Below are 26,648 nucleotides of genomic sequence, written 5' to 3'. Positions count from 1 at the left end.
TTGTATTTTGTTTCTTTAAAGAACTTGATGTCTTAAATTGTAATTCAAGAGCCGACATATGTAGTTACAATAATGAGAATTTTAAAAAATAAATTAAAAAAAAATGCAGAACCAACACAGAAATATTCTAAAGCTTCAAGATTTACGGGTCCTTTTATAAATGTTCATTAAAGTAAACAGTAGCAAAATCATGCATGGATGAACTCCTGTCCCAAATGTAGGTTTATTAAAAGTTCAAGAAGAGGTAGAAAAAAGGTTGAGGAACTTGATAGATTTCTTGGCAGGTAATAAGATTTAATACAGTTTTGTTTTGAAATACTGTCTTGGGGACTCAGTTTTAAATTCATGATATTATGAAGTCAGAAGTCCTCAACAGCAAGGCAGATTTTTAGAAGTTACACTGTGGGAAAAATATTACTGTTCACTCTAACACTGCTGAATGTAACTGTGGAAAGCAAAACTTGGTTTTGGAGCTCTCTGAAGAGAGACTCCCCTCTTCCCATGCAGAAGAGGATGCCTTCCACACGTGCCTATTTCTCTACAGCACAAATAAATACAGGGTAAAGGCAACATTTCCAGTGATGCTTGAATCTTGTTAAACCTTGCTATCACTCACTGAGAACATCTCTTCAGGAATTTCATACTCTTAATGCAAATACACAAACCATTTATGACTGCATTTCACTAAGGCAGTTAATTGGTGCCTATAAAAACATACATTGCAAAAGGAAAGCATCAAAATCTCTTTTTTCCTTAACAAGCATGCCTTAAATAGAAGGATGACTTTTCTTTCTTTGCAATTTAGTTTTAGATTATATTACACAATATATCATTGTGACTGACAGTAGTTAACATTTAGATATTGTTGACCTATGTGATGTGTCAGGTTACAAAAGCCCAAAGAAAGCAAAAAAATACTTCTACATAGTCAATGCAACCCAAGTAGTCAATCTGCCCTGTGGATACATAAGTATGGTATTAGCTAATGTTCTAAATTAACATGCATTAAGTTTCCTAGGATGGTTGCTTGAAACATAAATCTTCCTGGCTGACAGATAATATTAATAACCTAAATTTTCAACCAACTGAAGTTATAAATCTTTCAATGATTTGCTTAAATTACATTCCATAGACCTAACTCCAGAAGTTTCACTATGTTTTAGGATCAAGCCATTATAATTCTAGACACCACAGATTTTTACACGGTATGGCTGGTGACCATAAGAACCAGCTAGGTCTCTTTCTAATCTGTTTTCAAGGTATAAAGTTGCACACTGGGTATAAATAACATGAGATCATAGGTCTAGCATAAGTTTCTACATTCTCTGCCCTCTGCTCCTATCTCTGTGATTAACAAATTAAAAATCCAAGTTTCTATAAAAACATTTACCTAAAGATTTTCAGTTTCCTACATTTACCTTAAGATTTTCAGTTTCCTATGTAAAAAAAATCTTTAACAGAAAGGCACGCGCACATAAAATCAGTCTTTAGATTTGGGACTGCTAGGACAAAATCTCATTACACAACAGAGAAGGTAAAACACCAAGTCATATTAGCCCCATAAAGATCTTAATGGAAATAAAATGTTTGCTTCTGTTAGGACAAAGACAATGTTTCTGCTATTGCAAAAAGAGCTATGCATGTGATGGAATAAGGAAAGGTGGAGAGATGAACAAGGAAACATCAAAAGATGTCCAGGAACACAGAAAATTCAAATACCTGTTAGATTCCTAAATGCTGAAAGAAAAGAGGCCCAAGAACATAAAAACTTCAGTGGGAAGTTGGGGGGGGGGGGGGGCGGTCACAGAACAATTAAAGCAATCTTTCCATTCCATTATCCACAGCATTACCTAAACAGAATCTGCAGGTAAGTGAATCCTTCCCATTAAAAAAAACCCAAACCAACACACAAAATGACCCACTTAAAACAAAACCAAAAATCTCCAAGTCAATCACAACATGCATAACAATAATTCAATTTATGCAGTCCACTGGGATTTCAGGGCAACTTTGGAAGAATTCATTAAACAAAAGCTTTTAACTAAGCACCAGTGAGGTGAGATGGAAAGTCCAGGTACAAACAAAGACGCAATCAAAAATTAAGAGAGGAACAAGAGCCAACCATCTGCTCCAGCCTGAAGGGAGGTTACTGTAAATTCACCAACTCTGCACTGGTAAGTAAAATTCAGAATTGATTGAAAAAGGACAGCAAGTTTTGACCATGTTTGCTCAGTAAAGAGATTTGCAGTGTAGTAGAAACAAGAGCTAGCTAGCATGAACAGACAGAAACATGATATGAGATTGATTACCTATGTAAGAAAGCTATACTCAAAACTGCTATGTGTACAGTGAGGTACATGGTGGAAAGCAACTCTGGAATTTATAGAAGATGATGGGCCCTAAACTAACTAGCATTATTCACATTATTGACCTGTGAGATCAGACCACGCTACTCACTCAGAGCTTTTTTTCAGGCATCTATAAACTTTCCCAGATTTGACAAACCCTGCACAGCCTCTCTGGGCAGCCTCCACTGCCTGCCTGTCTTTATAGAAAAAATGCTTCTTTATTTCCAGGCTTAATCTTCCTTACCTCAATGACTCCTATTGCCTCTCATCCTACCAGTATGCACTGCTCTAAAAAGCCTGGCTCAAGTACATCAGAAACCTCTTTTATTCTCCATGACTTTGCAAAAATGAGAGAGAGTTGCCTTGCTCAGACTTCTTCCCACTGTCTCTCATCACCACTTGATGCAGCTCAGTGGCTCCTGTGGACTTGTATGGGTCAAGTTTGCACAAGTAATCTCTCACTCAAATCCTTGTTCAGAGATCCCTCAACCATGTAGAGGTGTGAGGTCTTAGAGATGCATCTCACTGGTAAAGACTGAGGCAAAGCAATGCACTGAGTACCTCACCTGCTCTATTCAGCAACATTCTCCCCATTCAGCCCTTTACGCCCAGTATGACATCAAAACCTTTTCTTGTTACCCTAGACAACCTTTCAGGTACCAACTCAAGTCAGCTTTCACTTTACTAACACCATTCCTTCATGCCTGGACAACATTTCCAGTCTGCTCAGTAGCCCATCTCTGCTTCCAGATCCTGCACACTGCCTGCTTGGCAGTGAAGCTTGGCTATGAGCTCCCTGAGAGCAGAACAGACTCTTCTGGCAATCAGGGAATGCTATTAGCTTTCCTAAGCATTTCTGCACTTCCACCAATGGAACCCCAGATACCAGCTTCTAGAAGACAAAGTCTGCTCTCCTGAAGTGGGTCTGGGTCCTGCTATTCCTTTCTCGCTCCCAGCAGCATCTTGAACTCTACTATTTCATGGTTGCTGCAATCAAGAGTACCCACATTACTCCACCTTCAGTTCTTCCATTTTTGGGGAACAGCAGATTCAGCTGTGGATCACCCCTAGTTGGCCCATCAGTGCTCATACCAAGAAGCTGTTCCTCATGCCCTTCAGAAATCTAGTTTGCTTGTGTCCTGCTGTGTTGAACCCAGCAAGGGTCAGGATGTTTATTGAAGTTTCCCATGGGAACCAGAGACTGTAATCCAGAGACTTCAGTGCCTTTCAAGAAGGCTGTATGCACATCCTCATCCTGAGGAGGGTAGTCTGTAGCAGACACAACTGCCACTGATGACAGCATAAGCTCCATACACTCAGGATCTTCAGAGAGTCAACTCCATGTCTTCAACAGCTTCTTAATAAGAAACATTTTGAAGCTTCACTCACACATGCTACCAGCACCTTCTACACTTCAACGTGACTTAGGGATAGACACATTAAGAGATGCAATAAGTAAATAATGTGCAAAAATCTCTCATGCAGTGGCCTAAACTACCCAGGAAAAGAGATTATTTTCAATTATTCCCTTAAAATGAGCTGACTCACCTCCCCACAGATATAATGAAGAATGCCCAGAGCTGACTGAAGAGTGCTTACCTGAATGACAGCACTAAACCAGCACGTGTTGCCAACATTCTTTAATCCTACTGGGCAGTTGTCTTGCCGCTTTCGATCATAAGGGTTTGGAGAGTCACTCCATACCTCTGGATGCGTCCTCTTTAAACTGGCTTTATTTTCTGCAATACTGGCTTCTAGAACTCTTTGAGAACAGAAGGGAGGGAAAAATGTGAGAAAAAAAAAACAAAGACCCCAGAAAAACAAAACAACAAAAACCCCCACCAAGTAGTAAAATACATTTAGGTAGCAATATAGACATAATAATGACATCATTAACTTATTGTTGCTGAGCAATATATGCATTATATTATATGCAATAACATGTATCTAAAAATGCTATTTTACTTTAAGCTATTCTACAGCAATTCCATTAACCTTTGGAAAATGGCATTGTTCAGTGCATGAATCTCCTGTGAGAGCTCTAGATACAAGGGCCATGTCTACAAGTCATTACTTATTTAAGAACCAGATTCAAACAGGATGGACAAATTTTAGGCAGCACTAATAGTACAGTGCTTTCATCCTCAAATGCTTTTATTGCTATGTGAAGCACAAAGTCACCAATCTTTCATTTACTGACAAGAAGCCAGCTAGCAAGGCAGCTTTCAAAAATGAAGGCAGTTTTCTTAATTTTCCTTTTTGAAACTTATGCAACTGTGCTAATCACTCTACATGGCAAGTAATTACTTCATGAGCCATGGAAAGACATCTCCCTGCAATTTTTCAAATGCCACCCAACATTTTAATTGTATGCTTCAATGACCACTTTCTTTGCTGGAAACTGTTCCTGTGTGATTTATGCTGAATCTCCCATATTTCATATGACAATAGGATCTGATGGGTGTGAAGATCTCCAACCCAAGCCTCATTTGATACACTATTTCTGTATCAACAGGTATGCTTAGCCTGGTGACAAAATGCACCTTAAAATTAATTTGTGGTAGGTGTATTTTAAATAGAAAGATGGAGATGCATGCACTGAGGTCATGTAACAGTGGCTCTAACTCATAAGCCAAGAGTATGGCGTGGGCACTACTGACACAGTAGCCACTGTCCCCAGCCATCCAGTCCAGCTCTCAGACAAGAGGCTGAGCTCCTCTCCAACACCAAGCACAGGATTTCACAGGCTGCATCACAAGCATCTAAGCAGTCTGAGCAGCATGAAAAGCTGCCCTCTCTCAGTTCTAGAGTCACTAAGCACTAAAGAAAGGCAGCTTTAGGTTGGTCTCTAAAGGGAGCTCCTAAAGGATAAAGTTTGAACATCTTAGAAAAAACATAGAAACAGACAACCCCCCTCCTCATAATCTCTCCATTTCCTATATCTTTATTTCAAGCTATCAAAGAAAGAAAAGCTATCTTACCAAGAACTATGAAGCATCATATGAATTTACTGAAGATAACTGTTCTGGGGAACATACTAATTTGTCATTGATACTTATTTCAGAAAAAATACAGTAAAAGAGAGGCATTCTAAATTTGAGAGACCATTTGATACAAATACCACTTTTGTATCTGTCTCAGAAAGAACCTAAATGTGGTAATTTCCCAAGGATTAATCAATTTATTTTTTATGCCACCTGTAAACAGCACTGAAAGGACAGGCATGTAATCCACAAGAGTTTCTGTTCTGACATCTCTTCAAACACTGCATAGGGATGGAATCTGATCCTGACTGTTCTAAGAGTCTTTTCTGATAGTTTTTTCTACTAAGAAAACCCAAAAATATAAAGAAACAGTCAAATTCATTTCCCTTTTCACTAATACAGTCCTTCAAAATTGTTGGATGACCTATGCATCTCTGGTTTGAGAGCAAAAGTTGGTCAATGGGGACATGAAAAAAATGTCATACGTAGTTATAATAATTTGTCATGCAGGTAGAATTGCTTAAAATCTTGTTTAAACTAAATAGAAGGGACCTTTAAAACTGACAGGAAGATTGACAGACTGGAATAAATTTAAATAATGTTGTAACAGGATTACAATACCTACTTCACACCACTTGTGTTTCAGGTAAAAAAACAAACTTGTCTTTTTTTGTTCTCCCCAGAAGTTCAAGAATATTTCAAGGTATTTCAAGATTCAAGTTCAGAAAAGTAAATACTCTCAAACTGAAATAGTTCCCTGACCCCGTGAGTATTACCATTCATCATCTCAATTACCTACTAAAATTTCTTTGTATTGAATTTGTGTCTCTTTAGCAGGTAAGGGATTTACTCCCCTCTAGCTCGACCTAAAATGTGCTTCCATGAGTTAATAAAGTATTTGTTTCTGAAGGCATCATGGTATTTTTTCCTTAATTCTACTTATAACATTATCTGTCCTCAGAGAGCACATGCAATAACTGCACATTCTATATGCTGAATTAATTTTCCGACATAATGATAGCCATGATGCAGTCAAATCAAAAATGAAAAGTGAAATAAAGTGCAGTAAGCACAGCAAATAAGAACCTAATGATCAGCTAGAATGCTACATAACTAAATGTATTTCCTAGCACAGTGAGGATATCTCATATAAAATGCTCACTGTCTTACATTCACAGTGTCACAAATTTGGGACATCACCTGGATCAAGAATCTCACACTGCTTGACAAAACAAGCATCCTTCCAGAGAGTTATTACAAGGATTTAGCAATTTTGATGACAGAGCTGAAGCCCCACTTGGTGACCCTTGGGGACAACAGCTCAGTCTCCAGCACAGAGCCATCAGCTAGCTGTCTGCAGAGTTTGACAATGCCCCTGACTCACAGGACCTAGAGTTTCCCTAACTCCAAGGGCTGGAATCCTCTGTAGCAAGGGTTAATTAATGCCAGGCTTGGCATGAGACTTGAAAGCAATCTTTTATTTCTCTGTAACAAGCTGGGCACAGCCAAGCATCTTTGCAGAACTGCAGGGGGTTCACCAGACAAAGCAAAAACCCCGCAGCAAGGCAAGTCCACAAAGATTCAGTCAAACCACACTCTAAGGAAGCCCACTCAACATGCTGCAGAAAAGCCCACTCTGTCAGCTTACTCTGCTAAAAGAGTACAGGAAGGTATTTGTACTGTGACTGTCTTACACCTGGACATCCAGGAATATATCCCTGACTCTACAACATTCCACAACCCCACCTTGGATCTACACACACAATGCCTACCCACAGTGCAGAGTCCCAAGCAGTTTCAATGACCCTGATTTAAAAAAAGCCCAGGGGCTGCGCAGATCCTTTATGCACTGACAGCATGGACTCATTTATACAGGGGCAGTACCACAGCCACAGCTGATTTCTCCTTCCAGTAATATCTCACTGGCTGCCCTAGTGAAGCCTTCTTTTGCCAGCTTCAGCCTTCAATCCACAAAAAGTAATATCAAGAGGAAAAACTTCTTCACAACGAGAATTACACTGATCAAGCACATTTCTCCAGGAGATTTAAAGAGGAAACAGGAAAAGACTCTAAACGTGCCATGTACAAGATGTTCAGCTCGGACACTGGGACATGTCAGATGCGCTCTCTCAACACCTACAGAGTAATCACATCTGTCCTCATTAGGCAGTCTGAAGCAATTACATTCAGAAAGACAAATTCTACGTGCATTACCACATTAATTACACAAGTCAAGAAATTCCATTAATTCTCCCTTGGAAAGCCTAACAAAATCTGTGCAAATTAGGTTCCAAACCACTACAAATACCTTTGAAAAAAATATCCACAACAGCAAAAACTATTTAAATATGCACATGGCCTACATTTTTAAAAATGAAACATTTCCACAGTTTAAAATTGCTTATTATTGACCTCTTATTTGATTTTTGCTTCTTGTTTTATCTAGAAAATCCAAAGCAAATGGCTGTAGCTTGACTTGTTTACAATCACAGTGTTCTATTTTTTGTTTTGTGAAGTGCTGCACAGATCATGCACTTTCTGTTGGAATGCCAACATTCTTCTGTGGGGTGTTAACTACAAAGTGGGGTGGTTTTTTTCTTTTGTCTTTTTGTAATAAAACCAGTCTAAATCACTGGCCTTAAGGAAATTGATTGAACAGTTTGGATTAAGAATTCAAAAATTCTTAACTTCCTTTATTTGTTCAACACTGACATAATCTGTCATCAGCTCAGGGTGCTTCTTGCTAAATTACTGAGTTGATCTAATGTCTCAATGCTGCCAAAGCCTTCAAGATCCTCATTCTTCTCTGCCTCCATTCACAAGCAAAGTCCCATTCCCTTCCATGTGTCATGAAATACTATGGATCCTCCAGTGAATATTTTTGCATGGCTTTGTGAAATGAATTTGTGCAATTAATGATCCAAAGAACCCTCCAGCAAGCATAGAAAATGTAGTGCAGCACACCAAGGAGGACATGACCAGCAACAAGCTCTTCATTTGACATTGCACGTTACTCTGTGTAATTTTGCTATTAGATGTGAGTCTTTATTTCATAAGACCAACATTCTCCATTTTCTCAACAAATAACCAGATAGCCTAGATGCCTTTGTACATACAAAAAAAAGGCACACTTTGTTATTTTCTGCAGCCAGAAAAATATACACTGTAATTTAAGTAAAAAGTATGTATAATATTTAAATACTAAGTATTTATAATACTAATAATATTATGGGCTAAGCAGGTATGACCAAATTTTGGGGGGGGGGGGGGGGGGGGGGCACGGAGGGGGGGTAGTTTCAAAAGTAAAAAACAAAGTCTACAGCAAAAATCCTAAACCTAAATCTTCAAGGCTCCCAAGAACTGAGCACAGCAAAAGCAGTCAAGGCTCGGGCAAAGAAAAAGAGGGAGAAAATCTTCCATCTCCATAAATAGGTCCATCTTTCTGAGTGCCTGCCTATATCAGAACTCTGTAATTATAGCAATTCTGCCCTTCAAAAAGGATAATGCAAGAGCTGACCTTCTGAAGAAAAAAAACTGGACAGAACTTCCACCATCTACTTGTATACATGCACATACTGAGGTCTTAGAAAAAACAAACCCCTTAAATCTTTCTTCCACTTGTTAATGAGAATAAAAATCCCTTTCATCCCACCCTTCCCTCCTAAAATATGCTATCTTAAATTCATATAACAAGATGACTTTTATCACAAATGGGGAGGCAGAGGAGTATGTTTATTCTCACAATTAGCATATTTATTTTTCAAAAGGGAAAAGAAAATTACTGTTGATAAAGTAATACAAATAAAGTAATAAAATATCCATATTCTCAGAGATGGAATTTTCTAATAAGTCATTTAGCCTGCCAAACACAATGAACTGAGAAAAAGAATTATCATGGTTATCGCCCCCCATCTAAATTATTTTTTTATAAAATTTTTATGAGGAGGTAGTACTTTGCCTCCTATCAAGGATCAAATCATTGCCTGTTTCCCTTAGAACAAGGCCAGCCACAAATAAAAAACTCAACATCGCTCCCAAGGCAAGTGACAGATGGAAAAAAAAAAAAAAAAACAACATTCCTCCCACACAACCCTACACCCAGGCTTAGTTCAAGTCCCAAATATTTCATAATTGTATCAACATTACCAAAAAACATACACTGTACAAAAAGTTATCATAAAATCTGACCAAAAGTTAGCTCAAAGACTCTAATCACACTGAAACTGAGAAAGTTATGTTTATAAAACTTGAAATTCAGAACTTCACTCAAAGCCTATAAATCTTACTTGTTAAATAGGTTAATAACATTCTTCATCTGCTAAAATAGAGCAGCTGTTCTTATTGTCCTTAAGTCACAATATTAATACCTACTCCCTCAATCTCATGCTTAGCAAAGGGGGAAGAAAATGTTATTATAAAATGAACACTGCAAAAAACAGGACAAAGTACTTATTAGCTTCTTAATTTATAGTTTGGTTTTGTTGCTTTTTACCTGATACACAAGAGAAACTTCTGAGTTTAGTTCCTATTTAAATATGATCACACATTCTCTATCTCCATCCACTTCCTCCACATTTAAAGAAATACAAAAATATGAAACATTTTATGAAATCCTAGTCCACACATAATAGACTATTTTCCAGTGTAGAATATACAATACATTAAAGCAGCAACCTGAAGCCAGGCATATCAGTAGCACAAGTAAAAGTAAACAAGTTATTATTTGTTAAAAGTTTAAAAAAGCAATACAGGCCAATCTCCAACTCTTTAATTTAATTTCTGCTTTATATAAGTTGGTTGTTTACCTGCTAATGGCTTGCTCCTCATCTGTTATTCCAGTCTCCCTGAATGCCCTGTTTGATTCCTCCAAACTCAAGGCAATTGCCCTCTGAAGATCATCTTTATCATCTCCAGTGAGATCAATCACATCTGAAAAGCAAAACTATCTTTCTCAAAATTAAAAGTGAAACAGAATGAAAGGTAAGTCTTACTGTAGAGGAGAGAGCCCACATGGATTGCTGAGCACCGTTCCAGTCCATCCCTGTGCCCTACACTCTTGCAACCACTGGCCCTGCTAACAGCTCCCTTCTGCCTCCAAGCCAGATAAAAACCTCAGCAGCTCACTCTTGACATGACAGGCTGTAGTTCTCCTTGCTCCTAATGTTCTTAACTTCTACAAGGCTACAGGACAAATTTAGGAATACATGTTGTCTGAAAGTCCACTTAAAGCAATACACTTAGATGCATTACTTCAGCTACTGAGATCAGTTGCTTCAGGGAACACATGATGAAGAGGATCTTACTTAAAAAGGATACCTTAATTGAGCATAGTTGATTTTTTCTCCTCATGAAGGAACATGTAACAGTGTTTTCCCAACACAGCCCCAAATTCTACAAGTATTTTTGTACCCTGGTAAGCCAAATACTTTCACACAGTTTCATAACAAGTGGAACAGTCCCTTACTCAACCTAATTATTTTCTATCCTGTTGGTGCATTCCTTTTCTGAACATATTTAAATTTGATTTCATCTACTGAAAGTATCACATTTCAGCATGAAAAAAACAAATACTGGAGAGGAAATGAGGATCCATACTTGGATAAATGGCAAATTCTGGATGGACTACTGACTGAAAACAGCTCTACTTCTGCATTCTTCACTAGCTCTTGTTATACAAAGGATCAAAGACTGACATCCCCCATAAACTTCCTTACTTCCTGAGGGCAACAACAACACCCCTGGCTCCTAATTCAGGTGGGATCCCACTACACACCACAACAGAAATCATGTCCCCATCCGGCACAGCCAAGTTTTTAGAGCCGCTAGAGCCTACAGGAATGTCCATCAGCTGCACAAGACCTTCAAAAAAGTCCAGGTCACTGGTTATCACCATTTCAAGGGTCAGAAGTCTCCTTTTGCAAGTCAGAAAGAATAAAAGGAAGAGTGTGAAAAAGAGACTTGCATGCTATATCAGACAGACACGCACATGGAGCACCAGCTGGTTTGAGCCTCCCTCTTCCAAGGCAAAGTTTACCCAAAGAGTTATGAAAGGGACTTTTCTCCAGCCTGAGGCTTGGCCATTAGAAGCTGAAAGGCTCTGGGATAAAGAGATACAAATTTGAAACTGGCAATTGCTGACAAAGAGAGACAAGAGGCTTGTCAGCATTTCTCCTTCCACAGGCAAACCCAGTTACTCCAAAAAGCTTGTCTACGTTCTGACTTCTCTCCTGCATGGGACAGCCCACTGTAGAGACTGCAGCTTCCCCTATTCCCCTGGGCTTTCTTTTTTGGGATGTTTCTCAGTGGATCAGAAAAAAACCACTCAACTGAATATACAAAAATCATTGCCATAGTCACACACAAACAGAAAATGGGATGACCTGTCCTTGCAAAAAGCTGAAACCAGAAAGAAGTTGTAAAGAAACTTTCCTGTTAACACCAGCATCTTCAAAACCTAGTTTAAAACTGAGCCCAGTTTTCTCCAAATAATGGTTGAACTTCTCTTTTATTTACTTTATATAAAGGGAGCACTCTTACCTGCAGAATATACTGGGCAATCTGTCATGACCTAGAAGTATGGAAAAACACTATTGCTATAAAAGCAGCACTTCCTAATTTTATTCTTTGGCCTTCTACAGTCAGCTCAGATCTTCCAGCGTAACAGAAGGGTACTTCAATTCAGATGCCTGAAATTCTCCTTCAAAAGTACTAAAGCAATTACAACCACCACCAGCAGTCTCCCCCAGAGAAGTTTTGATAAATATGCTGCCATGCTGAGAATAACATAATTTGGGCAAAAATACCACCTCAGCCTGGGTCACATGCAAACCTGGCTCTGTCCTACAGTCTGACAGCAGAAGGAGACTAGAAAGGTTGACAAATGAGAGGATCCCCTCACCATACACACACTACCTATTATGTTCTAAAATGTGGTGCTTGTGTTGCATTTTCTGCACATTTACAAGGAGCCACACACAGCACTTCGTCTTCCCTGAAGCCAAGCTGTATTTCTCAAAGTAGGAATAGGGGTCACAACCCAGCAGCCACTCATGCTGATGGACAAGTATGGGATTGCACTTCCTTACAGAGAGGAATGTTCCTTGAGCAAGTCTCTAGTCAGGTAAGAGTGATGACATTTTTACATGACAATTAAGAAAGCTAGATTAAGAAGTCAGCTTCTCTATATGGGGACTATTTTCTAGAAAAGAACCCAATGTAGGTGAAAATGATGTATTTAAAAAAACCTCCCCCATTATACAAAAATCTATCTGGATCAACTCCAACTCTCACTTCCATTAAAATATTCAACTTCTTTGCAACTCCTTAGCTCTCTAATTTTTATTAGCCTATACCAACCTCTTATATGTTTAGAAGTTTATTACGGTTTGTATTACGAGAAGTTACATAATTTTAATATTAAAACCCCAAATCTTTTACTTCCATTTGCTTTCCAAAAGCAGATGAGCCAAAAGAGTTTGTTTTGGCATGCCAGGGTTTTGGAGCAGACACTATAGGATTCTCTTTAGAAATGTTCTATCCATACATTGCTCCTGCTCTGCATGAAAAAAAGGCAACAGAGTGAAGACACATTCCCAGATATTACCACTACATGTGAGTGGTGCAATCATTTCAAGGCACAGAGGGTTTACCTAGCATAATTTATGTCAAAAAATACATTTATTAATATCAGCTCATCCATGGTAACCTATTTCATGCAAGCTTTTAGTTCATAGCAAACGTAACATAAAAATGGTTTTGACATTTAAGCTAATGTCTTTACAGCTCACACAGTAACTCATTAAGCTGCAACACCTCACATACAACTTGAATCCTAAATCATAAGATAGGAAAGAAGACTTCAATGGAAGTCATAAAAGAAGGATAAGTCTGAGACTAAACTCTTTGTTCTAAAAACCAGAAAAAAACTATATATATATTACCTTGTCTCTACATTTTGCATTCCTTTCAGATGGTTATACATTATGCAAATGTACATAAAATACATGAAATTAATGTAGCTTTCTTTTTTCTCATTTTTATTTTAAAATATCTTCATGTTTTATAAATTATTGCATGGGGATGTTAATGTTGCAGCTATGAGTAGTAGAATTCATTCATGAAACTGAGGTGCTGAAGTTTCTTATCTGACCAACAGATTACTGTTTTAAGTTTGAGTTTGAAGAAAAACAAAAAACATGTGACTTTTACTCAAAGTTTTTATCAGATACACAAGTATTTTTCTGTGATAGGCTGAAGGATACATTTCATAAAGGTGTGGGACTCATGCCACTTGTCCAAATTTAGTTACATGACTTTAACTTACACATGCCAGCTTTGTAATATTCCTCTCATTTAGCCCACAGAACACTTCAGTTCTCACTGGCTCATCCTCATAAAGGTACTTATTACTTTAATGCCAAATAGCCTTAGAAAATGCAAACATTCTTAACCAGGCCGTGACTAATAAATAAATTTTTGCTTACAAAAAAACTCCCCATAAGTGAAGAAACTTCTCATCAACACAGTCTGGTTTAGTTTTCATTGAATAAACACACATGCACTTACATAATTAATCATCTGTTTTACTAAGGAATGTATTCTTGGTTTACAAGATTATTATTATATAATAATGTGTCCTTCTGATACATAAGATTCAGAGAGTTTGACATTATAATTCTACAAAACAATTTTAACTTGTATTTTGAAATTTGGGACAAATACTAGCGTATGTATAATAAATACACACAACATTTCTATCCCCATAAATCTTCCTTTTAAAAAAAGAAAGAAAAACTTATCTGTTTACTTAGGAAATGTCTATCTTCATTTAAATAAATGGTTCTTACTTGGTTATTGCCTAGATCATTAAAATAATTACTGTGTTGTTGACTCGGTACTTATATGAGGAGGAGGCAGAGAGCAGGAACTTCAAACTTAAGTAGGCTGGGAAACCCAGCATGAGAGACAGATCAGAAGTAGCAATTGAACTCAGGGATAGGCAATAAACATCCACAGTGATACAACAACTAGAACAGGGAGAAAAAAAATGAAGGGGCAGCCTTGATGGGTTCAACAGAGCAGTGCCAAGTATGAAAATTCAAGAGCAACATTCCAATTTCAACACATAAAAAACAAAGACTTTTTTAAAGGAAGTTGAGACTGCATCTGGTTTATTTATTACAAGCAGAACTAAGCAAGATCCTACATACTGCCACCTATTCTGTGATGTTAAATTCACAGTGATCTCAGGCTCCTAAGATGAAGATTTAAAGGCATTTACTTGGCTGTATATGCCAATTTCGGTTAAAACTGGATGTGGGGAGAGCACCCAGCACCCCTGCAGCAATTCAGCCAACTCCAACTGCTGTACCGGTGCAAGAGCTTGTAAATATTGGCCACCACTTTCCCACAGCTTCCTCATCTCAGCTGTATTTACAACATCCTGCAATTATAACATCTTAAACCAAAGACTCTCACACTGATGGGGAAGGAGAGAGGCAATCATGACACAAAGAAACAAGTGAATCTGTAGGATGAAGAGGAACTCAAGCTACAAGACTCCCAACATTTTGAAGCAAGGACCTTGACATACCAAGCTGACAAAACTCCCAGGAACCTGGATGGAGATGAGACAAATAATCCTTGAAATAGGAGGAAATGTCATGAAGACACACAGAGATGGTTGAGTTAGGCAAGGCGACAGAAGCCACTGTCAAATTCTGCTCAGAGAAACAATAAATGAACAGCTAGAGAATGAGGACTGTCTAGACTTGTGCCAAGAATGATCCAGGAGCTACAGCCGACTCATGTTCAATCTGCAATTCACATCATCACAGCACTGAAGAAAATAGGAAGTGTTACACTTCTGACAGAGTACTACATGGATATTTATAGAGATTCACCTATTTTTCTTAAGAACTAAGCTGATGTCTTCATTATAGTTTTGAGTGCCACAGCTCAGGAAAAAAGCATACTAAAGAAGGCCTAGATGAGAAGGAAAAAAAAAGACAATAGGTAAAGGAAATGCATCCAAATACTTGAAAGGAATTTAGGCTGTTTCATTTAGATCTGAGAGAAGTCTTTTGATACAGTGTCTTCAAGCATGCAACATGTCATCTGAGATAAAAGAAATGAAGTGTGCTATAATTTCCACAGGGGCACACAAGGAGTAATGGACTTAAACCTGAAGCAAAAGGGATTTAGGCAAGACACTAGGAGTCTAAAAGTATGGGCAGTGAAGCTCCAAAAGAAATTACCCTATAAACTTTGAGTCTCTAGAATGGAACAGTAAGAAATGTTTTATAAACACCACTTCAGAAGGATGTAGGTACCATTGAGCCTAAACTCTACCTCACTGGAAAGGGCTGAGTGCCTTTTGAGACATATGCAAAGGCTCAAAGTAAGAACAGGAAGATATAAAAAGCCAGAAGCCATAAAGTCTACAATCCTCAAATTGCTATGTGTGGCATTTCATACTTACACTGTAATATCCCCTTATAAAAGGGATCGAAATCTTTTGCTTTGGCTATGGAATGTGCAATTGCACTCAGTTTTAATGAAAAATAACTGTGTTTTCAAAAGAAGGGAAGGAGAGAATTTGTCCTGACAGCTGTTTCACTGGAACACAATACAACTTCCAAAATACATCTCTTCATTCTGTTCCTTACTTTAACCCGGGGTTCTTCAAGTTCCTTCAATAATAAGAAAATGGATACATCCTTAGCAATCCAACAGTTTTGTTGTGCAGCCATAGATGAAAATACACAAAATTACTTCAAATGGGAATAAAAAGGTTTCTAGAGAAATAAATAAAGTGAAAATATTTGTAAGTACTACTAAACTTCTTTTGTTTTTCTCTAAGTACAATGCCTAGGATTTCCTCTACCAAGTGAAACATTGAAATAACCTTGGACTAAAAAGTGTGCATCTGTACATTGAAAACGTTATGCTTAAGCACTTTCTCCTCACAGAGTGCAAGAAGGAAAAGAAAGTCAAAATGTTAAAACCATCATTGCAAAAGGATCAGATTAAGTTTGTATCACTGTTGATGTGAAAATACTACATTTGCAGGTGCTTGCACATGCCATTTTGAACAGACAAAAAGGCAAGAATCATGAGTAACACTGATTGTGCAAGTCAGTCTTTGTTTAACAGACGGAGCAGGTTTAATGAAAACCTATTATTTTTTTGCAGCTGCTGAAATGTTGCATTTGGTAATAAGACAAACCAGGTCTCCTCATACCTCCTACCATCCTGGCTGCAATTCTCAAACCACTTATGACCACTGTCATTTTTGGAAGGGCCAGAGCACAATTCTGGCTGTTATGGTACATGGTACCATTTTCACTTTACCCCTTTAACTAAGTAACCACATCAAAGAAATGTAGTCAGTCAAGCTCACATCTGATACATCTTTATGCAAGGAATACATTCAACAGCCTCTGTGAATGGCTGGAGGTTTTCTGTGGCATAAAAGACGGCTCTAGTATTTATCTGTGACTCTCTCCTTCCCAGTTTGGATGCTTTAACTTGGCAGGACCACAAAGCTCGATGACTCTTAACATCCCAAGTTCCAAACACACAGAGGTAGTTAAGCAGTAAGGAACAGTAAGGGTGAGTTTTAACTAATTAATGTAATTATACCTATGTGGGCCAATAAAGGGAGTCAAATTTGAGAGACAAGATCCTCTCATTAACTCAGCATAGCCACTGAGAACTGCTAATACGTGTTCTTTTGCAGAAGGGAACGCTAATGGTCAAAGCCATCTGCTGAAGATTTCCCATCCTGTGCCCACCCTTCCATTCTCTCCTCACAAGTCACTGCTCTTTCACACCCCCTTACACAACAGTGTTTAGTAACACAGGGCCCTGAGACTTGGCCTTTTTGGTGCACTGCATTTTTTAAATCTAGAATCCAAGCAATTACAGGCAAGCACATTACAAGGAAAGGATTCTTCCAAAAACATCCACTAGATCACTACAGAAGCTTGGGGGGGCTCCATGGTCACACTGGTTTTGACTTTTGTTCTGCTGTAGGTGTTCAGTTCCTGCCTTTTAAGTCCTCCAATATGATGAAAAGTTCACAAAGATGCCTTTATCTCATGAGTTTTCAGTCTAACTAAATCAGAAAATACTGGCTAAGGACTCTCATCTTTGTTGCCAGTGGGGACCTTACCAGATATTAAAGATGTTTAAAAAAAATTTCAAAACCTACTTTTCCCACAGCAGTTGGTGTTTCTTGATCACTGACTTGTCATGCTGTGTAACTGTAAGGAATCTGCCTTCAGCCCTCCAGACAAGAGAAGAGAATCCTGAAATTCACCTTGGAATGTACAACTCAAGACCTACCCTTCTCAGTTTGACCATCTGCCATGGGTAATGTGGGCTCTTGCAGATTTGATTCACATCCCTTGTCACCTCATTTCTTCAGTAAGGCTGTATAGCACAGTAAGTGACAGAAAAACTAAATACTTCTATTAATGGGATTGCTATTAAATCTAATTAAACACAGACTCCAAGAGAATCCAGCTTACTATTCCACTACCATAGCAGGTTATCAGTACCAGAAACTATGCCACAGTGGTGAGTTTGTTCTTAATAGACTTCATTCCCTCAAGGGCAATTTTCTGACACTGAAAATTAAACACATGGGAAGGTTGTGTGTTTTCTTTCCAAAGGAGTGAAAAGAAAAAATGCACAAAAAACCCCAAGCCACCCACCACAACTTACTGCATGGATAACACACTACCTATTATGCACTCAGGACATTTTATACAGGGTTGCTAATAAGACCAATGATTTAAATGCAGTTTTCAGATTGGACATGCTGAGAATAAACTCACCTCTAATTAAAGAAAAAAGTTTAAAAAGTTCATGTCAAGGCTCTACAGACAAAAGATAATTGTGCAATTGATAAGGAAATCTAGCTAAACTTCTTTACATTGAAACCACCATGAGCAAAACAAAGAAGGAAAAAATCCTACTGCAGGAGGCACTAAATAATCCTACTTGTTTAATAAAATCTACATAGTTTTACTAGATATATGGCCAAAGAACTGATATGTAATTAAAATATTCTCCATCTGCATTGGAAATGGTGTAAAATAACTATAGCATCAAGAAGCTCAGATTTTACAGATACCAATCCCACTACAAAACTTACTTTGACTTTTACTTCTATGTTATTTCCTATATTTATCTCCAGAACACTTTTATTTTCTTCTTCCCATAAAAATAACTGTACACTAATGCAGAGGATTAGAACCTGCAAGACTTAGAGAAATGCAGGTTGTGGGACCTCCTGTAGCAACTAAATGAAATTGTTTAAAATCAGGTATATTTAAGGCTTATTTCATATGTAAAATACCTACTCTTTTAGTACAAAATTCACACTTAACCTCCCACATCTCCCTTTGGGAAAGTCACTCCTGTCAGGGAGGAGCTACTCTTAACAATATTAAGCTTTGACATATCAAGACAAACAATGACAGACTCTTCTCCAAGTTTGTTTTTACAGAGGAGTACCCAGCTTTTATTTACTGCATGACCCCAAAATAAAACCTGTAATATGGGGGAGGGAAAAAAAAGGTAAAAAAAGATGGAAAGCCCAGTTACTCACCCTTTGATCAGTATCATACATATATGTAAAGGTAATGCCTAAAGGTATCTCAAATAAAAACAAAACAAAACAAACAAACAAAAACCAAACAAAAAACCAAACAAAAACCAAACAAAAAAAACCAAACAAAAACCAAACAAGCCCCACTGAGATAAGGAGAGAGAGAATACATAATAAGCTATGAATTGATAAGTAAGAATTATCTGCAGATTAATAGTTATGTCACAGGCAAGGTTTTATTTCCCATGCCTATAAACTAAACTTATGAAAAGAAAAGATACCTACTGGTGTCTGCCTGGCTGCCCACACTGATGTATCTGTCATTCCCAGGAAGGGCTGTTTGGTAGTAAGTTGCCTCCTCTAGCTGGGGAACCTTGGCATTCTTTGCAGTGAGAAAAGCCACAGCCAACTCCAGATTACCATTGCTGTCCTTTAAGCATATTAAAAAAAAAACAAAAACAAGTGAGAGTACTCTCACCCTTTCTTTAATTTTTCCTAAAAATAAAGGACATGATTAGCAACTTCAAATCAATAGCCATTGTACTGTCAGGCAAAATACTCATTCAAAAAGAAAGTTTGCAAACTTGACATATTCTGCATATTTCACTATTTTTAACCAAAATAAAGATAAAACATTTTATAAAAAAATTGTTTGGGGTGGCCTTTCACTTATTTTAGGAACAAAAAAAAAACCTGTCTTGTAGTGTAGGTCAACCTCTCAACAAACCAGCACATTCACTGGAGTCGGACGAATTCTTCTGAAAATACACAGTTTCATTTTTAAAGCCAGAGATCCTGGTTTATGAAAAGCAGTTGTGCACATGATTTATGCTAACAACAACTACCTGTTTTGTGTAGATATATATTTTTGATTTAAATTACTAAATCCTCATTTACCATGTATAAATGGCTAAAACGTTCTGCTTGAGGGAGACAAAGTATTTTAAAATTTTTACATATATTTATTTATATGGACACAGAATACAGAGATCTGCCATTTTTCACTTGCATCAAAGAACTCTTCTGTGCTGTGAAATAAATTACAGTGGTTGAAAAAACATTGAAACAATACCAAATTAGCAAAGGTTGGCAAGTTCAAGCAGTTCTTCATTCTACACAGTGAGCAAGGCCTGTGCATGGTAGAAAACAGCCACACCTTGACAAGAAAACACCACTTGGTTCCTCAGGAGCTGATCATCTGTAGTAGCACTAACATATCCCAAAACAATTCACACAAAGGTTAAAGGCTAGTCATAACATTCCTATCTTTTCATTTTTGAACACTTAAATTAATTTTCAGGTTAGTACCAAAAGAGAACAAGATTCCATGCAAAGTGAACGAGCCATCATTATTAGCTTTCCCCCCCCCCCCCGAAATAAATTCAAGTGGGGAAGGGAAAGAGGAAGGAAAGGAAAGAAGAGAAGGAAGAGAGGGACAAAGTAAGAAAGGGTTGGATTTATGGCTTTCACAGGCAGTTAGGATGCACTCAAGTTCATTCAGCTACAAGTCAGTTATCTTACCTTCAGTGCTTGTTGTAGTACCTGGATGTCATTGATACCAGTGATCTCCCTCAGCTGATTTAAAAATGTTTGCTGGTGCTAAAAAGAAAACAGATCATCAAAATAAGATTAGAGCCAAAAAACAGTAAAACCATGTCTTATCAGAGTATACTCCTCCACAAACATTAAAAGCATCTCCATAGGAGGTTTATGCACCACAAAGGGGTAGAACCTACATTACTCAAGTTTGTCTTAGTTTCTGGAATATGGGCACTTTTTTGGGAATCGTTAATTCCCAAATGTAATGATTTTGCATTTTGGTGTTTTTACTTGGTTTTGGATTTTTTCAAACAAAAAAGTGGGTAAGCTTATGCAACATGGGTTTAAGAAGCCCATATGAAGCCACAGTTGGCCCTTCTAAACAAATAAAACTCCACAGCTTTGGTCTCCAGCAGCAGTAGTGGAAATAGCTGACTGAACACCCACCAAAACCAACTTCTTGAACTCCCAGTTATTCTCAACCCCATTATTTCCTGAACATAAACAATTCCTAACCATTCCAAATACAAAACCTGGAAATTCAACTTTGCTGACCACTGAGGTGTTTTAAGAAAAATACTATAAAAACTCCAAACAAAACAAGTTTCTTGATACTGAAATAGAATTTTAAGAACCCATCCAAACTGCCTTCCTAGACCAGTTGAATCCAACTCTCCCAAACCACATAAGTCAGCACCTATGACTGAGTTTAAAGCAACATTTGGAATTAGAAAAAGAACAAGAGGTTCTGGGTCTCTTAAATATTCACTCCATAAGAATTTTGAGGCTTGGTTTTGTTTTACTTAAATAAAAATCTGGTCCCACCCCTGTTTAGAGCCAACAGATGATTCACTCTGGTCATGCTCAGCTATCCCATCACAGAAGCAAAAGGCAGGCACTAAGCTGGAACAATCTTTGAACGCCTGTAAACCATTAAAAGCATCTAAACCATTAAAACCATGAAAAAACAGAGCATTGACCATTGCTCCATACAAATTCAATTGCTCCTTTGGCAGATGGGAAATGGAGAAAAAAAATTTGCAAATGTTTTTTCTTTTTTATTCTTTGCCCACAACATCCTGAACTGAAAACAGTAATTTCATCTATGAAAGAGAAAATTTTTGTAAAGTACAGGGTTTTGTTCACATGATAAAAAGCATATTTCCTATCAGGAACAAATAAACACTCTCCTGCTACTCCCCAAATTCATTTTAAAATAGCAGCTATAATTGTCTTGCAGCTCCTTCATTTTTTAGCTGAACTATCTGGAATCAAATATTCAAATAGCCTTATTCTTCCCTTATCACTGTTTTGTATAGAGGAGGAAATTAAGATCTGCATGAATGCTGAATTCCCCAGTGAGAAATTAACCTGGCAGGCACTACTTCATGCCCTAATAAGTTGAAATAGAAGGCGTATAGTTCAGGATGTTTATGAATTACATACACAATCTTCCCTTCATTTATGATCCTAAGAGACACTGCTAACAATCCAATCTGCCTCTTTCTTTTTTCTTTTCCTTTTAAAAACCCTTCTGTTGACACAAGAAAAGTGAAGTGATGCAGGAAAACAAACTCCCACTCTAACCCCATCCCTCACCCCCTCGTTTGTTTACTCTGTGCATTTCATAGCACAGTACAAAGCCAAGACTTGTTTCCCCCATAAAGTTGCTTTTCTGCCCCCAAGCCTGGCAAGAATCAAAGAAATTAAATAGAGTATTTGGGAAAAATAATTACAACAGCATTAAAATTGGCAGCACCAATTCAAGGGCATGGCAATAAAGTGGATTTCTTTTTCTATTTGCCACCAACACAATGGTGAACATAACAGAAAATAGTTTCACTGTAAATTATTACAACAACAAGTTATAAGAGATTTCTGTATCTTTCACAATATATACAACACTTGGAAAGGCTGATTGGAGGATATTCATCGTTCACAGAGACTGGGAAAAGACAGAAGAGACAGTTTACCAACAAACAATCTCTTAGCAGTTCAAAATATTGGCTGTTAATTTATGAGCGCAGCTGTGACTTATAAACTTAGACATCTGTAGTTTCCATCCACATTTCAGCATTCCAGTATAAAAGCTGTGTTTCAAGGCCCCCTTCCCATGGACATACACATTTATCAGATCAGAACTGCACCCAGATATGATCCTTTCTCATCAAGAGATGAGTCAAGTATCTAAGTATACTTTTTTTAAGGCCAAGAGTTTAAGGTACTCAGCTCCAGAATTTCTAGCTGGTAATTAAAAGAACAACATGGAGAATCCATAAGCACCATTGTTAGAAGTGACAGGAATTAAGAGGAAGATTAACAGTTCTCCTTAACACCTTAAATGGAGCTTTGGGGCATTTGTCTGGTTTAGACATTACTGTTTCTTCAGCTAAATGTGGACAAGTTGCCACTAATTTCTAATTGACTTACTTCAAATTATGCAGAAGTTAAATAATGGACACATTCCCTTTCTAGGAGTCGTGTAATTGACATTATTTCCACCTGATCAACATGCTCTTTTAATACTTACAGACTAACAGATCTTCAGAAACAATTGTAAATCTGCATAAGGCAGCTAAAATCTCCAACTGGTTTTCTTCTCTTCCACAAATTCACCATCTGCCCTCATCCTCACAGATCTGATGTAAGTGCACTCATCATCTTTACTATGCACTCACCTTTTTTGCAACTGGATGTTTAACTTGTCATTAGTCTCCTTCACTGTTATAATGACACTGTAATAATGTATGTTATTACCCATGAAACTATTAGCACAAGTAATTCTATTTCTTTTCATTACAAGTGGCAGAGCAGGCAACTGTCAAACCCTCTCCTCATTCACTATCAGAGGATGAGATTTATTTTTAATTTTGCTTTTCTTTTCACTTAAGACACTTATGAAACAATTGCAACCACATTCAGAGTGCTTGTATTAGTGAATTCCTGATATGACTTTATTTAGTGCTTCTGTACTACTTTGCAAAGTCAAAATGGCTAAATTTTGTTTTGAATAATATTCCTTTACCTCTGGTTATTGTAGCATAAAGAAAACTTATGTTACTATTACCCATGACTGAAGCTTAGAGATCAATTTCTAGTGCAACTGCTAAACAGTTAAGTCTCTTCTGTATGGTAAGAAATATTTAATACTACAGACAGACTTCTACATATGAAGCAAACCCCCCTTCTTACTCCTATTAATGCTCATTCTGATTACATTTACCCTAAAAGCTCAAGAAGCTTGGGCTAACTTGAGCTGAAGTGACTGTAGCATATGGATTCTCAAATGTCTAAAACCACATCAATATATAAAACAATTGTAATAATAATTCACTCACAGGCTATAACCAAAAATACCCAAAAGAGCTCACACTATGCTAAAACAAAGATAAGAAATGAAGAAGGCAGCAGACAAGTATTTACAAGTGTCTGAAGTACCTACACCAAAGTATGCTCATGATATCAGGTCAGCAAGGGAAGTTTCAGATCACAACTACCCATTCTAAGATAAAAAAGCTGTCCTATCTTTTCAATGCAGCTCTTTCCCGATTCCCTATTTTTTCCAACCTTGCCTCAGCAGAGGTTCAAATTCTGAATTATAACTCACCGTACTTTAATTCAGTTTAATAAGCAGCCTCTCTTTCCAAATGGACACACAAACCAGGTTATTCCAACAGAACCAGGTGCTAAGAAATCCACCTCAGTTCTTTCAGGTTTGCCCGTACCCACTTCTGTTTGCTATCCTATCCTCAAATTTACGTGACTGATTCCATATCTTTTCTCTAGCAGAGATCCAGTTTAGTGACTCCAGTAATATCTGCAGTGTTAGGACCTATGTGCACACATGTGACACACACACATGCATTCTCCATGAAGCCTGAACAGCATTTGACTCAACTCTAAAAAGCCCCCAGGACCTGATCTCGGACACCAGACTGTGCTGGTACAGCTGCTGCAGGGTACCCAAAGTCCTTGGCCACACAAAGGAGATGGTTCACAAGAGATGGTATGGCTGCCCTGGATCCAGCTGTTCACACCCCTCAGTCCCACCACATCATGCAGCAGTCTGTTCCCTGGGGCTTTCATGCACAAGCTATTCCCAGCCTTTCCCTTTCCTCTGGCTCCCTGAGGTATGTAGGCACTGTATCTTCAGACTTTCAGCTCTTGGAAGATTTTAACTAACAGGAAATTCTCCCTTTTTCCTGGATGGAAGCCAAATTTGTGTATTAGGAATGCATGCCCTTATTTCCAAATCTCTCCTTTTTCAGCCATCCCTCCCTTGCTCTCAGGAAATGCCCAATTAAGATTATCTGGTTTATAACCTCACACAATAGCATATTCAGTAGCTGTGCCAGCACCAGTGAAGCAGAAAAGGATCTGCACTACTATCAGCTTAGGGAGATACTGTACCCAAATTAGTTCCACGACAGTACTGTAAACTCTGATAACTTCCTACAATCAAAGCAAAAAGCTAAATTACACAAATGGCTTTTTTAACAAGGCAAATCTCATAAACTAATACTGAATTACAGTGAAGATAAATTTGGGGGGGAAATTAGCCACATGTGATCTGTTTATTTTCTCGTCTCTGCAGCTTCTGAAGAGGGACATGTAAACTTCAGATTTATTCATGGCAACATCCTAATATTTGCATTTGCAACACAAGCACTTAAAAACTCAGAAGATAAAACAACTCTTTTCCATTTCCAAGCACAGATAAAGTTGTATGTTCAGGAATGAATGAGATGATCCAACCATTAGGAGGAGAAAACAGGATCTATGGCCTCACTACACAGTTCACATTTCAATTATGTACTACATAATGAAAGTGCACTAGGGGCACCAAGCTGATTAGAAGCATGGAACACTTCTCCTGTGGGGAAAGGTTAAGAGAATTAGGATTGTTCAGCCTCAAACAGAGATGGCTTAGGGGTAACTTGCAGCCTTCCACCACATGACAGGAGCCTACAAGAAAAATGGAGAGACATTATTTACAAGAGCCTGGAGTGACAGGACAAGGGGCAATGGCTTCAAATTGACACAGAGTACATTCAGATTGTATTATCAGGAAAAAAAATCTTTACTGTGAGGATGGTGAGGCACTGGAATAAATTGCCCTGGGAAGTTGTGGGTGCCCCATCCCCAGAAGTGTTCCAGGCCAGGTTGCTGGATGGGGCTCTGCACACCCTGGTCTAGTGTAAGGTGTCACTGGCAGGGAGGTTGGAACCAGATGATCTTTAAGGTGCCTTCCAGCCCAAGCCAAGATTCTGATTCCTGAGGGATGAATTCTTTTATTAGAGATAAAAAGAAAGAAAGAAGAAAATGCAGATGCTGAAAATGGCGTTTTGACTCGGGCCCTCCACACAAATCCCACTTTCTTTACTTTCTAGTGTAACACTGATTTATAAGATCTATTTATTGGAGGAAAACTCAAATGACACTGCACAAATATTTTATATTAAAGACAATTCTAATGAAGCCTGAGCTGCAGAGGACCTGCTAATGGCATTGCTTGCAGACAAGTAGCTAATAAGCTGGTTTCCTCATATGATGCTGCTGTAATGAGAAGAGCACTGAGAGCTTAGAGGAATGTAATCCTCCATAAAGAGGCTTTAAGTTTCTGCTACAAACAAACAAACAGAAATAGTTTAGCATACAAAGGACAAGCATACTAAAGACCCTCAATTACTACTGTGAATATAATTTTCTGCCACATTAATCATATCTCCCAGGAATAGTTAAAAGGCCCACAGACACTGCTGTACATTGCAGCTTCCAGCACCACAGATACATTAACCATTTCCTAAATATGCTGTTGGTCAAGTTCCAAATAGGCAAATAAAAACTAACTCCTTCCATGAAAATACTAAGCTGAAACATAGGAAAAAACATGCAGTCAGCTCCAGAAGGCTTTGCTTTTCCCAGCTCTGTCCTTGAGACTTTTCTCCATGTATGTGCAGAATAAATGTATTTATAAAAATATATAAATTAGGAGGTGGTTATATGTGTACTTATTTTTTTTAAAGCGCTATTTTGCTAATGCAAAGACCAAGTTAAATCTCTGCACCAGCTCTAAGGTGCTCCTTAAAGTACAACAGAATTAGGTCCCCTTGCCCAGCATCTGCTATCTGGGCTTCCTTTTGTTCAGGTATGAAAAGA

At 37.9% G+C, this 26,648-nt stretch overlaps 1 protein-coding gene across 4 annotated transcripts in view; it reads right to left on the bottom strand.

Annotated features, from left to right (window-relative positions):
• Positions 1 to 26,648, bottom strand: part of USP25 (ubiquitin specific peptidase 25) — an 88,359-nt gene that overhangs the window by 46,616 nt on the left and 15,095 nt on the right. For 3 of the 4 annotated variants that reach the window (XM_059872914.1, XM_059872922.1, XM_059872928.1), the window contains 4 exons: positions 20,472 to 20,549; positions 19,236 to 19,380; positions 10,138 to 10,261; positions 3,948 to 4,110 (listed from right to left, as the gene is read on the bottom strand). In XM_059872914.1, the coding sequence (XP_059728897.1) occupies positions 3,948 to 4,110; positions 10,138 to 10,261; positions 19,236 to 19,380; positions 20,472 to 20,549 (510 nt within the window). Of the gene's footprint in view, positions 1 to 3,947; positions 4,111 to 10,137; positions 10,262 to 19,235; positions 19,381 to 20,471; positions 20,550 to 26,648 lie in introns of those variants that run through there. The other variant, XM_059872935.1, reaches the window with a different exon arrangement.

Source organism: Haemorhous mexicanus, chromosome 2 (genome assembly GCF_027477595.1).
Source record: "Haemorhous mexicanus isolate bHaeMex1 chromosome 2, bHaeMex1.pri, whole genome shotgun sequence".
Classification (NCBI taxonomy): Eukaryota; Metazoa; Chordata; class Aves; order Passeriformes; family Fringillidae; genus Haemorhous; species Haemorhous mexicanus.
This window is presented reverse-complemented; position numbering and strand designations above follow the sequence as displayed.